At 32.3% G+C, this 14,629-nt stretch overlaps 1 protein-coding gene across 1 annotated transcript in view; it reads left to right on the forward strand.

Moving 5' to 3' along the window:
* Itm2b (integral membrane protein 2B) overlaps positions 1 to 14,388 on the forward strand; it is a 22,062-nt gene extending 7,674 nt beyond the window's left edge. Inside the window, exons 2-6 of the mRNA XM_078016017.1 lie at positions 8,210 to 8,338; positions 10,124 to 10,330; positions 11,640 to 11,750; positions 12,348 to 12,498; positions 13,659 to 14,388. Coding sequence (XP_077872143.1) covers positions 8,210 to 8,338; positions 10,124 to 10,330; positions 11,640 to 11,750; positions 12,348 to 12,498; positions 13,659 to 13,744 — 684 coding nt within the window. The 3' untranslated portion in view covers positions 13,745 to 14,388. The remainder of the gene's footprint in view (positions 1 to 8,209; positions 8,339 to 10,123; positions 10,331 to 11,639; positions 11,751 to 12,347; positions 12,499 to 13,658) is intronic.
* Positions 14,389 to 14,629: the final 241 nt, after the last annotated feature.

Below are 14,629 nucleotides of genomic sequence, written 5' to 3' on the forward strand. Positions count from 1 at the left end.
TAAAAACTGTTCAGAATCCCAAAGAGCTTTTGCCTTATGCAGATTATATATCTTGATATTTTCTGTATTACAACTTAACATATTTAAAATAATAATAAACCTTAGTACGTTAATATATAACATTTTTTATTTTTATTTTTTAGTTGCAGATGGACACAATACCTTTATTTTGTTTATTTTTATGTGGTGCTAAGGATTGAACCCAGTGTCTCACACATGCAAGGCAAGCACTCTCCTGCTGAGCCACAACCCCAGCCTCCATAAATAACATTTTTATGAATAATAAAATTTTCTAAGCAACCAAAATGATTTAAAGACTAAGCATTGTTTTACATTTTTAGAGTGTTCTTTAATGAATAGCTCAATAGCAGTCTATTGTGATATCACATGTTTAGCTTCTGGAAAGCGCTGCACACCAGTAAGAATGAAAGTGAAGCAGTGTCAGTGTTTTATTATGGAAATAGTTTGACCACCCTCACCCCAAAGGTCCTTGACCATAGTTGAATAGCTACTTTTAAATACTGGCTTATACTGCTCTTTCATAGTTTTTGTTTTGTTTTGTGGTTTTAGATATTACCCATAGATATATCTAAATGGAAGGTGACTAGTTAGCCCTTTCTTTGTATTTATATACTACACATGTAACCAATTTTTCTGGGTATGGTTATAGCAATTTCTGGTTAATTATATCTGGTTGGGTGTATATTGTCCAAATGGGACATTGTTTTACTTTATTTATTGCCCAAGTTAATCTGTCTAAGCTATCTAGTCAGATGCTGACCTAATAGCTCCATGTTTTCCGTAAGTCGCCTCTGGAGGCAGATGATAGACCTTATTAGCTCCAGATATTTGTAATGTTACATAAATCATTTCTCTTAACTCCCCTGAGCTATGTTAGGTTTTTCTTGTAAAAAATGATGTATTGGGATAACTGACTTTTCATGGTCCTTCATAGGGGATTTTTTTTTCTTTCTGATAACTGTATTGATCACATATTCAGGAGCAACTACTCCATGGTCAGACAGCATATGAAGAATTAAAAAATTTCTAAGCATCCCAGCCTTCCAGAAGCACATGGTGTAGCTAGAAAAGACCTACCAGTTATGTAAGCAGTATGTACCAAATTAATCACAACCTACTTAAATATCTATGTCTGCTTTCACAAGAAAATCATGTCCCCTAGTCCAAGAGTCTGAAAAATAAAAGCAAGCAAATAATTTCACTGAGTATTTACAGTCCACACATTTGAGTGCCAGGCATTAGAGCCTGAGGGTCAAAGCATTTCTCACCAGCTCCCTATAGAGAAACAGTTATCTATGATATCAAGAACTATAGTTTTTTTTTCCTAGTTAGTTATTTTTTGTATAACTTTCAAATTTTCAAACTTGGGTGAAAGATAATCTATAACTGTCCAAATTTAAATTATTATTATATATAGGCTCGGGGTATAGTTCAGTGGTAGAGCTCATGAGGCCCTGGATTCAATTTCCAATATTATAATAAGTAAACACTCCTCCCTATCACCTCTCTTTCTTGGCAAGCATTCTGTTCTGCATTTCAAATGGAATTACACATATTTGAATATGAACGAGTAATATTTATCTTGGTGAATGACATTAAGGTCCAACATTTACACAAAAAAATGAGTCCAAAACAGTTTTGCTTTTCTTTTACAATCCTGACAATTTTATAATGAATTATACAGGAGTAGAGCATTCCTATCATGCTTTAAATTTTTTGAAAGGTAGTTGACACAGGAACAATATGATCCCAGTGTGATTCAGTCAGTGGTAGGGAAAAAAAAATCTGTCATAACTAATTTAGCTTTCCCTGGGAAAGGTTATCATTCACAGTAAAGAACATTTGCCTATAATACCGCTGTGTACAAACATCTGATTGTGCTAGTCTAGGCTTTCTTTTTCCTATTCTAATACCTTTTAACTCCCAAATATGAATTTGAAAGTCTGCTAAAATTTCACTTCATAAACTACTCTTGCTAGTACAATTCTATCCATAGATTGAATAAATACCACATAGAAGTGATGGTCATCTTTTCAACTATAGAAAAAAGCATAGATTTTAAGGTATTCATATAGTAGTGTTTTACTTTGTACCACATACTCTGCTGGTCACTAATGGTACACATGTGATTAAGTTATGATCCAGCCCTAAATGCTTTTATAGCCTGCCTGATTTTTTATTTTTTAAGTTCTGACCTATTTTTCTTTACCTAGGCCTGTGCTAATTTTCTCTGGTGCTGATAATTTGATTCAGATTCCATAGATTTCTCACAAGAGTTAGACTGTTATGCAATAGCTTTTTGGTTTTATTTTCTTCCTCTATTGCTGCTATACTTTGTAGGATTTGTTAATAAAAAAATAAGTTAGTAAAATACTTGTAGACATTGTAATTGAAGAGTGTTCTCTCCCCTTTATTTAAACTTCCCCCATTCCAAATGCAGAATAAGGGAATAATATTATTGATCATAACATGTTGGTGTAATTACCAACTTTGACTCAATACTAATTAACTTGGCTGAACAAAAGCCAGTACTGAAAAGGTCAGAGACCTTTGTGAAATATTAAGCCAGCTTTCTGTTTCTAACCATATAATGCCAATCACTTGGAAAACTGCTTCCTGTTTATGTGTCAAACATAATATTTTCCATATGGACTTAATAATGCCAGTTTAGACAATAGCAGTCCTATTTGAGAAGGCAAATTAGGAAGCAAAATTCAGATACTGATTTAAGTGGATAAGAATACAGTGCAAAGACATATTTGGTATCTATAGATTGTTAACATCTGAGCTAGAGAGTTTATTTTACATATAGCAGATATATTTGGTAATTAAGGCTATTAATAATGGACAGATCACTAGATCATGTCTTTTTGATATTTCTGTATTATAGAAAGTAATCTAAGTAGAAGTTAGGTCAGTAGAACATCTACCAGCCTCTAAAACCTAGAATGCAAAATCTTTTATATGGAAAAGTAGTTTAAATTGTTTTATTATATAATAAGTTTCTAGGAGGAGCCTTATTTAGTCATAGCTGAAAATGAAGATCAGAGTACAAAATCAAGCAACACTGTAGAAAAGAACGAACATTGTATTGTATGATTGATCTTCAAGCAGCAAGAAAAATGTTGAGAGGAGTTGAGAACACCAGAACATTTTAAAAAATGTGAATAAGCAAATTTTAAAAATATTGGCAGCTGATTTTGTTTGGGGAAATGTGGTCCAAACAACACATCATGGGTAGATGACCTATGTATACCTGAATTTACATGCATTACATGTTTTGAAATGTATTGTGTTTCTTAGCAGAAAAAAAATTACTTTTGAAGATTTAATAGCCCATGATATTCTGAGTAAATTATGTCGGTACTTTTCCATGTTTCTGTTTTATTTTTATAGTTAAAGTGTTTCTGTGCCATTGTGTATGTGTTTCTGTCTCTTAATTTTTAAACCTAAGATATATTTTCCTCTTTAGTGTAGCATTGCTGTTTTAATAATAGAAGATAGTACATCTGAGCTTTGAAAATGTCTCTTACAAGCTTCATTTATCATATTAAAAAGGTGCCAGTAGAAGTGCCTGAGGATGTGAAGTGATTTGTTAGTTTGAGAACAGAATAAAAAATTATTGGAAAAAAACATTTTATAAATTTATAACTCAAGCACATTTACTGAAGCCTCTTAGAGAACTGATTGAGATGACCTGATTCTTAACTAATAGAAGTAACAGAACATAATTTATATCTTTCATTTTACATTATAGTGGCTAAGTAATTCTACTTTATCATCCAGTAAGATTTATTTGAGCCAGAAATTAGTATGGTGCTACAGTGAAATATTTGAAAGCTGTGACTTTGTATATCTGCTGTTTCTGTATCTGCTATTGTTTATAGGCCAGCATGTACTTCAGTGTCTTCATTTATAAACTGGGCTAAAATCTTGAGGTTTCAGGGAGATTAATGAGATGATAATTGTACAGCACCTGTGGGAGTTCCGTTACCTTGTAAACACAATTTAAGGTGTGCCAGTTTTATTACAGTACAGGGGGAGGAAATGCCTGGGTGACTTCTATTAAATGAGGCCAGGTAAAATTATATACTCCAGTGAAGAAGTTCCTGCTGCTTAGTGATTTTTTTTCATTGTCCCTAATTATGAAATATTCCAAGTATATGAAAATATAGAGAATATATAGAGAACCTATAGTATATTTTATTTTTAAGGTCTTAAATATCATACTTAGTATTCTTAAATATATACTTATATATTGTACAACTTTCCTTTTTTTTAAGTTCATTATTATGTCTAATTAAGTCAACAGGGCTAGTTGATTCTTTTTAACAATATTATATAAGTCTGTAACACTTTATTCTCTTTTTTAGTTGTTTTTTAGTTGTAGTTGGACACAATACCTTTATTTTATTTTTATGTGGTGCTGAGGATCAAACCAGGTGCCCTGCACGTGCTAGGGAGGCGCTCTACTGCTGAGCCACAACCCCAGCCCCAACACTTTATTCTCTTGATGGACACCTTCCCTTTGTTCAGTTCCTTCCCCAGCACTTGGTATTGTAAGACTTTCTTTATTTCCTGAACTCAGTTGATGTCTTCCCTACCTTCCACGTTGAAATTAATTGTCATGCAGTACAACTTACCCATTTTATTTGTACAGTTTGAGTTTATGGTAGCAATGTAAAGTCATGAGTCCACTGTAAAAGTCAAGATAGGACATGTTTCCATCACCCTTAAATGATTCTCATGCTTCTGTATAGTCAGTTTTTCCAGCCTCTCACTATGACCACCACTAAGCTGCATTTTGTCACCATGGTTTTGTCTTTTCTAGAATTTCATAATGAAATCAAACGAAACTCTTTTGTGTAGGACTTCTTTTACTTAGCATGTTTTTGAGATTCAGCCATGCTGGGGTGTGTTATTTTTATTCCTTTTTATTGCTCTATTTCCTACTGTGAATATATCACTATTTATTCATTTACCATTGACAGATATTTTTTTTGTTTGAGGCTATTTTTAATATACCATTATGAATATTCAATTCATAATGGTATATTAAAATCAATTTTGGATATTTGATTTTTAGCAATCTTGCTAATTTGTAATTAGTTTTGAATAATCTGACTTTCTCAGCTATTATGCAAAGATTATTTACAAATAATGACAATATTTTTTCTTTTTCTAATCCTATACCTATTCTTGTTCCTGTTCCTTGTTTACTGACTAGGACCTCTGGTAAAATGTTGAAAGGAAACAATCTTAATGGGAATTTCTCTACTCCTTACTTGAAAAGGCATTATATAAATTTGAAGTTTTTCCAGTAATTATGAGATTTGCAGAAGGATAGTCATGGAGCTTTTCTTCAAGTAAAGCTTACTCTTTAAAATGTTAAAATCTAATCACTTAAGAATACTTTAAATCAAAACTTAAATCTTGAATGTATTTTAATCCGTTTTTCATGACTGACATTATGAGACATTTGTCATACATAGTATTAATTCTTGACCATGAATTGCTCGTGGTATGAGCCATGTCTTAATCACATTTGAATTTGCCACAGGATCTAGTGCTGGGTTGCACACAATAGGCCTTTAATAATTGTTGAACTGGGTTAAATAAGGCTACCGTTTTGCTAAATTGTCAGTTTATTGTTGCATCGTGAATTATGATTCCCTCCTGCATTATCTTGTAAGTTGCTGATGTAACTTTTGCAAATCATAAAAAATTTAATAGCCAAAACTTTTTTTTTCTGTATCTAAGTTTTGTTCATGCATCAAATTTTTCATGCCTACTAAGTGTCATGCTTAGTTTTGAGTTACGAGTAATAGAAAATGACTGTGAATGGATATTCCTAAAAACCTTATAGTGCATCAGGAAGAGAGAAGATCTGTATGTGAACTTTTGTAACACAAGATAGGAAGTTATTACTAGGAATGTAGAGAAGGAAAAAGAAATTAGACTTTGAACCCTTGGTAGCTCTTATGAAGCTTCTGACTATGGTGCATGGACTTTGGGTTCATAATTTGATTATTCAAAGACTGTTTATTTTCTCATTCTTAAGCCATAAATTTCACATTTTTGAGGTACTTAATAAATGACCTGTGAATAATTGAAGTATTTTGTAAATATAATTTTTCAAGAAATTGCTATTTTTTTCTTTTATTGTAATAATTCTGAAAAGTGATTTTTTTTTAATAACATGAGAATTCAGGTTCATGCCGTGGCCTGTAATGGCCCTTTGTAATCTTCCCCAGTTACTTCTAATTGTCATGTCTTGATCCTTCCCTATCATATTGGGTACTCCAGCTAAAAATAGCACGTAGTCCTTGGAAATGTGCATTCTTGTCCATGATTTTATTCATCCTTTTGTCTTACATATAATTTCTTTTAACTCAATCTTCTGCTTTGGTAATGAATATTTATCCTTTAACATTCCACTCAAGTTATTTTCTCCCCAAGAAATCTTCTTTCCAAACTCATCCCTTATGTGACCGTATCATATTTACATTCTTTACAATTGTAAATGTATCTGTTTTTCAAACTGATCCAATTGGTCTTTTCCTTGGCAGAGGCTATCTTCCCAGTGCCTACCACAGCTCTTGGCACTTGGTAGATATTTACAGCTTTTTTCTGAAAATTGTTGTTTGCTGAACAGTTAAAATGATATATCAAAAAGCTTGAAAACTTGACTGTTAAGGCTGCATATTCTTTTATAGGTATCTGCCTGGGGTCTTTGTCTATTTATGTGCTATTAAAAGAGAAAGCCTGCTAGATAGGGTGGGTGTGTTCATACATTTGACTGTCTCAGCAGCTGATACCAAATGTTGGAAATGACTTATTTCCATCTGTCATGCCCATCCCCCACCCTGCCTCTGCCCTGAAATTATGTTAGGAACAATTTCTTATCTCCCTAGATATTTATATCAGACTAGGGCTGAAGCAAAACAAACTTCAAGAGTCATAATACCTAGTAACTCCCCCGTATTCTTTTAACTTTATTTTCATGTATGTCTTCCAGGCTTATCTGCAAGTATACTGCTTCCCAGTGGTGTACTCAGTGCCTTAAGTGTGCACACTTGGCATATGAATAAGTATCACAGCAAAATGTAATACTCATAGTGCTTGATCTATCTGATTCTTAGATTAAATAGTATTTGTTAAGTGTTAAAGTCTGTCTTTAAAAATACAACCTCAATCAATCTAGGAGTATACTGTTACATTGCTCTTGGTTGCTGTAACATTTGGGATTGAATTTTTCCCAATAAAATCAAGATAAAATTCCTTATCTTGGAATTGAAAACATAACCTTACTCCCTTTCTTAAGGATTTGCTTCAACCACATATATTTTCTTGGTCTGATAATCTCACAATATTTTTGTTCATCCATTAATACAGTTTTTCTGTCTAAATTTATACATACTATTCTATGGCTTAGGTTAAGTCCACTTTCTCCCTTAACATACTCCATATTAGGTTTTAATTTTTAATTATTGAATAAGTTTTTTAATTAATAACCGGTCTTTTTCTTTTCTGCTGCTTTGATTTTGAATAAAATGAGGAACTTTAGCAAACTGTTATTTAATTTAGAACAATGGAATTATAGGGTTATTTCTGAGTAACTTTGTGCTCTTTGAGATTCTAATTGTTTAAAGAATTTTAGCATTGTATTGTCTGTTCTGTCCTTTCTTATTTTCCTGTTACTTGTTCTTATGGATGAATCAGGAATGGTTTTATGCCTGGCATGAACTACTTACAGCAGGGTAACACATAATTTTGAGACTGATCTGATAAGATTCCCTAGATCTGTGTAATACATGAAGCTTGGTATCATAATACTGCAAGACAAAGTTGTAACCTTTTGTGAATTTTTAGATGTTAGATAATAGCATCAAAAATGCATGGAAAATAGAAATTATAGAGTATATCATTGCTTTAGACATGATTAGCAGATATAGTATTGAAAATTAGAATCGGTTTAATTCTCCTTAGGGACCAGTGTCCTCCAGTTGAGCAGGCATTGAGATTATTATTACTACCAGTTATTATTCCTGGGTTGATTTTGATCAGGGTCCCAACTCTTTTGGTCTTTATGTCTTCATTCATTAAAACAATAATCCTTAAGGTTTTTCTAATTCTGAGCCTTTTGTGATTCTGCTCAGAGATATTAACTGTCCATTTTATATCTTAGGATCCAGATGATGTGGTACCAGTTGGCCAGAGAAGAGCCTGGTGTTGGTGCATGTGCTTTGGACTAGCATTTATGCTAGCAGGTGTCATTCTTGGAGGAGCTTATCTGTACAAATATTTTGCACTTCAAGTAAGTGGAAAAAAAAATTTTTTTTTTTTGGCCTTCCCATCATGTGTATCAGAAAGATTTCCTAACTAGTCCTAAGCTTCTACTTGCAGTCTGTGGCTTTTAGCCAGAATGGTGGTCCTGTTTTAAAGCAGTATTTAAAAAAAAATCTTCTAATCATATGTTTCCAAAAGGCAGAATAGCAGTATTTTCAGATGTCGCTGACTAAAGGGTTTAGACTGTTGGGTAATTTTTCAAAATCGACTTGACTTTATTTTCCTACTATAATTATCGGCTGAAAGGTATAGTATCATGAATTGCCGTTTGAATAAATACATTAGCCACAAATACTGTCTGTTGATAGACAGTATTTGTGGCTAATGGGTAAACCAATTTGATTTACCCCTACAATAGCCATTTGCTCTTGAGCCCAGACCAAAGTCATTGATTTCTTTAAGAGTAGGATAACTGCAGCAGTGATAATATAGTAACCTAGGGTAAAATTTGCTTATAAGTTAGAATTTTTAATAGTAATCCCAGTGAATTGAGACATAGGTTTTTTCTTTCAATTAATTATGACTTCTTTTGTGTATATTTCTCTAGGCAATCATGCAGTAGGGCTTTTTCTCCCCTTTAGGAATTTTGCTATAGGAAATTAAGTTTTTAATGAATATTTCAAATATTTCAATGTTTCAGAATTTTAAGGAACAGTTGAAAACTAATTTACTTTAAAAATTGAAGTAACTAATTTAGAAATATAGAATGCATAAATCTTATGCTTTTTTCTGTATTATTCAAGATGACAGCATGTTGATGGACATTACTGAAATACCAGTCATTATTTTTAATGTCTTTTTAGTTGATGGGCCGGCATTTATTTATTTATTTATTTGTTTGTTTATTTATTTATATGCAGTGTTAAGAATTGAACTCAGTGCCTCACATGCTAGACAGGCACTCTACCACTGAGCTACAAACCCAGCCCACTAGTCATTTTTAAAAATATAATTTTTTATTAAAATTCATGTGATACAGACAAAAATCATTTGGCATTTCTACTGTTCAGAGATAACATTTTGTTAATAGGCCTCCAGTATTTATTGTATATATGTATACTGTAAACAACCCCCCACATGTACACACACATGAAGTCTATATTTTGGTTTACTTATTATTGAAATGTAAAAGAGTTTGCAAGAAAAGGGCTATTTAGATAGAGGTTGGAACTTGGCTTTGTAGCATTTTCAGAAATGCTTACATTTAAATATAATACAATTACAAAGATTTACTATGTTTTTCACTTAACTATGATATAAAGGAAAAATCAGATTTACGTGTACTTATGTGTAAAATTCAAAAAATTATCAGTATTGGCTAATAAAGGGAAAATCATGTAATAAGTAAACTACATCAAAAGCAAGTTCTTTCAGACAAAAACATGACTTGTTTCTTCATATATTCTTTTGTGAAAAACAGTGCCTGCAGGTAGAAGTAGGCCTGTGTGTTTCTTCACACTTACTTGTCTCTAGATGAGTAATTTCTCCTACACTCTGTTTTTATCTACCACAAAAAGTAAAGGGAAAAATCAACTGCTTTTCTCCTTCTGAAGCCTTTTTTTTTTAATATTACTTCAGAACCTGATCTTAAAGAATGTGTTAACTCTGTAATTAAACTGTCTGACCTGTCATCTAAAAGTAAGAGTTTGCAAGCAAAATGCTATTTAGATAGAGGTGGCAGCTTAAGTAATGCTTACATTTAAAAACCTGTCTCACCCTGAATTGCTGAAATGAGTGTTTAAACTCTCTATAGCCAGATGACGTCTACTACTGTGGAATAAAGTACATCAAAGATGATGTCATCTTAAATGAGCCTTCTGCAGATGCCCCAGCTGCTCGCTACCAGACAATTGAAGAAAATATTAAAATCTTTGAAGAAGATGCGGTTGAATTCATCAGCGTGCCTGTCCCAGAATTTGCAGATAGTGATCCTGCTAACATTGTTCATGACTTTAACAAGGTGAGCCAAGTGTCCAGAATTTTAAGAATGTAGGGTTTTTTTTTGTGCTTTTTGTAGTTTAATTTCAGTGTTTGTTAAATTTTCTATTTAATTTTTACTTTTAAAAATGGAATTGGATTTCTTTGCTTTCTCTCAAGCAGACCCCTAGGGACCTGGTCTTCTCATATTTTACACCCATTCTTCCCTTGCCTTACCTACTGTGAAAGCCTACTTCATGGCTGTTCTTCCTTTGCTGGCAAATTATTTTTATTTTTTTCTTACTCCCATATTTTCTTAGAAGGATGTAATTTGTGTTCCCACTTCTTTATAGAATTTTTCAGAAATTAATTATTTATTGATCTTTGTCTAAGTTCTCATTCTGCATTTCCCCCCTACTTTTCAACATTTTTATGCAATGGAAAAGAGTTGATGTGATACCCAAATCTTCCAATCCGGCTCCGACATTTTGCCATATTTACTTCATCTTTATTTTCCTACCATTTGACTATTTACCCCTGAATACTTAATCTGTTACCTCTTAAGAAAAGGGAAATTCTTCTACACAACTACAATGTCATTATCATCTCTAAGAAAATTAACATATTATTTAGTTATATTAGTTTATATTTCAATTTTCCCAGTACTTTCGTCCTAGGAACTTGCTTCCTCAAATTAGGATTCAGAGATTCAGAACTTCATTGATTGACTGTGGTTTTGCCATTTTGAACATTGACATGTATCCCTGCAGTTAATTTTGCAGACATTTCATATAAACCATTTTGAGAAATTACTTCAAGTTAAAAAACTTAGCCAAAGCAAAGAGTAAATAATAGTAGCTAACACCGAGTTCTTAGAAATCTCAGTGTTGTAGGGTTCACTTTAACTGTATCCTCAAAGCTATATAGTGAACTGGGCTTTCTCATCTGAACCACAGAAGACAAAATCATTTTAAGAGGTCGTTTTCCCAGTGCTCTAAGGATGGTGCTAGTATTTCAAATACATAAGAGAGAGGGGAAGGGGTATTTGGGCTTATAAATGAAGGGCACCAAATCTCCCAATCCAATGATAGGTATTTGTAATTAATTTTAATAGGTACTATTATTACTTATTATAGAAACAAGCCCCTGGTAAGAATTTTATTTACTAGCAGTAATTTTTTTCTCCCCCATTCCTATTTTCCTATCTCACCAAATTCTTAATTTATTGAAATACAGATGATTGATACATTCTAAAGTCAACCCATTTTATTGGTACCAATTAATCTCAAAAATCTAGTTGCTGCCTGTCTTACAGATATTCATCTAACTAAAATGCATCTTTTTCTTCCCAGAAACTCACTGCGTATTTAGATCTTAACCTGGATAAATGCTATGTGATCCCTCTGAACACTTCCATTGTTATGCCGCCCAGAAACCTGTTGGAGTTACTTATTAACATCAAGGTATAATGTTTAGTATTTTCATTAATAATATTGTCACAGTGTCTTGAAATTCTCTGTTGAGAAATTAGCACTATAGGAACCCATCTTACCAAAATATAACCAAGAGTTTTACAAAGAACTACTCAGACTCATAGCTTTTTGTCTTCTTTAGTTTTTGAAAGTTTTATATTTTGAAATTAAAATACAATTTCTGAAGTTTTCTTAAAGGACTAGAGAGTAAGTATTAGCCAACTACTTAATTCTGATGCCATAGACAATATGTAAGCAACTAGGCATGACTGTATTCCAACAAAACCCTTTGTTTATAGCTGGGCATAGTGGCCTGCACCTATAGTACCAGCTATTTCGGAGGGTGAAGCAGGAGGATCACTTGAGCTCAAGATTTTGAGGCTAGCCTGGGCATAGCAGGCCCTATCTCAAAAAACGAAAACCCATAAGAAAATATATATATATATATATATATAAAATGTATATGGTAGATGGTTAGTAGTTTGTCAATTCTTGTATAATACTAAAATCTCTAAGAATTGTGTCCTTTTTTTCCTAGTTTGTTCAATGTACGTTTTGAGGTTTTCTTATGTTATTTTCTAAATGTAGGCTGGAACCTATCTGCCACAGTCATACCTGATTCATGAGCACATGGTTATTACTGATCGCATTGAAAACATCGATCACTTGGGTTTCTTTATTTATCGACTGTGTCATGACAAGGAAACTTACAAACTGCAACGCAGAGAAACTATTAAAGGTAATACTTTTTAACTTTAAAAGTGTTGGCAGAAAATTCCATTATGCCACTTCATTGTGTTAAAATATTTAGACGAAGCTTGATCATCGTTTTCAGTATGCTTGTGGTGAGAAAATAAAATGATATTGTGTCACTATGTAATACTTCCAGATTTATACAATCATCTTAATTCTAAATATACCCTTTGCAGATAGAGAAAACAAGTCAGTTTGAAATGGCATTGTCTTGAAAAAAACAGGTGTCTCGCTTTCCATATAGCTGCCTAGTCTGACTTTCTATCCCCACCATGTCTCATCCATTCTGTTATCCAGAAGGTCTCTTCAGACCAGATCTTCACTTGTATTTTCAGTGATCTGGATCATAAGCAAGCTGTTTGTCTTTTAGATCACATTGAGGATAATCATAGTTTAGTTAGAAAAGAATTAGGGTGAGGAATTAAGAGCTTTGATCCAACTAATGTCACTTTGTCAAATCACTTAACCTTTGTTTTCTCACCTGAAAAATAAGGATAACAGTATGTTCCTATTTTCTTTGTATTGTAAAAATAATACAAGAGTACCTGTGACAGAACTATAGAAATCAAGAAGTGCCATTCAAATGTACTGTGGTATGACTTCTTTGTGTCACCCAGCTTTCCTGGCTTTTATTAACAATAATAATACTGTTCTCTTCACCTGGGGTTGATGAGTCATCTGAAAACTACCACTTGATTTCTTAACATTTAAAAATTATCTTGGTTCATAATTTTTTTATTTGTTCTTTGTAGATAGGTTCATAATTTTTTAAAGTCAAAACTGATTCATACAAATGGATACATACAAAATACATACCGAAATTTTTCCTTTTTATTGTATATTTCTCAGTTTCCACAAATGTACATGTGGTCGTGCAAATACTACCACAGTCAAGATGTAAAACATTTCCAAAACCTTCAGGTTAAAAAATTTGCAAACAATCTGGAAGTCTTATTATTATTGCTATGATCTGTGAAGATGCTTAATTCAGAAAAGGGAGAGAAATTATCTATAATGTAAGCAAAGCTATAGAAGTTTATGGAATATAATGAAATGTTTTCATGTATCTCAAACATTATCTGAAGATTAATGTGAGTATTTTTTATTAAAGAACCAAAAATTTAAAAACTTTTTTCTCCCAAACAGGTATTCAGAAACGGGAAGCCAGTGATTGTGTCACAATTCGGCATTTTGAAAACAAATTTGCCGTGGAAACTTTAATTTGTTCTTGAACAGTCAAGAAAAACATGAAGAAAAATTTAATACCACAGCATAACCCCATCCTTTGTATTTTGTGCAGTGATTATTTTTTAAATCTACTTTCATGTAAGTAGCAAACAGGGCTTCACTATCTTTTCATCTCATTAATTCAATTAAAACCATTACCTTTAAAAACATCTTTTCTTCTTTCTAAGTGTGGTGTCTTTTATATTCGAATTAGTAATTGTATGAAGTCATGGATAATACTGCACTTCACCACCAATCTTAGTGTTAGGATGAATTAAAATTTTTAATCATTTATCTGGATTTTTATGTTTTAATTATGCATTTTCAAGAGGAGGGGTTATCTAAAGAATAATCATATATGTGCATACATTAAAATGGACCACAGTGACTTATTTGTAGTTGTTAGTTCCCTGCTGCCTAGTTTGTTAGAGCATTTGAGCACACATTTTAATTTTCCTTTAATTAAAATGTACAGTATTTTCAGTGTTGCATTCAACTATTTAGAGTATGATTTCCACCTTGATGTTTTAATATCCTAGGCATATGCTGTAATAATATTTTAGAAAATGTTTGGAGTTTAAGAAATAACTTGTGTTACTAATTTGTATAACCCATATCTGTGCAATGGAATATAAATATCACAAAGTTGTTTGACTAGACTGCGTGTTGTTTTTCCCGTATAATAAAACCAAAGAATAATTTGGTTCTTCATATCTTAAGATAATCCACATAAAGAAAGAAACTATTTTTTAAAAATTCAGTTCTCTATATACAGTGAGTAAAATACTAGAGTTTTTAAAAATAAAAATAAGTCATTAATAACTAAACCAGATTCTTTTTGGATACTATTAAAGTAACATTTAAGACTCAACTTTGAATGATGCTGTTCA

This window comes from Ictidomys tridecemlineatus, chromosome 6 (genome assembly GCF_052094955.1).
Source record: "Ictidomys tridecemlineatus isolate mIctTri1 chromosome 6, mIctTri1.hap1, whole genome shotgun sequence".
Lineage (NCBI taxonomy): Eukaryota > Metazoa > Chordata > Mammalia > Rodentia > Sciuridae > Ictidomys > Ictidomys tridecemlineatus.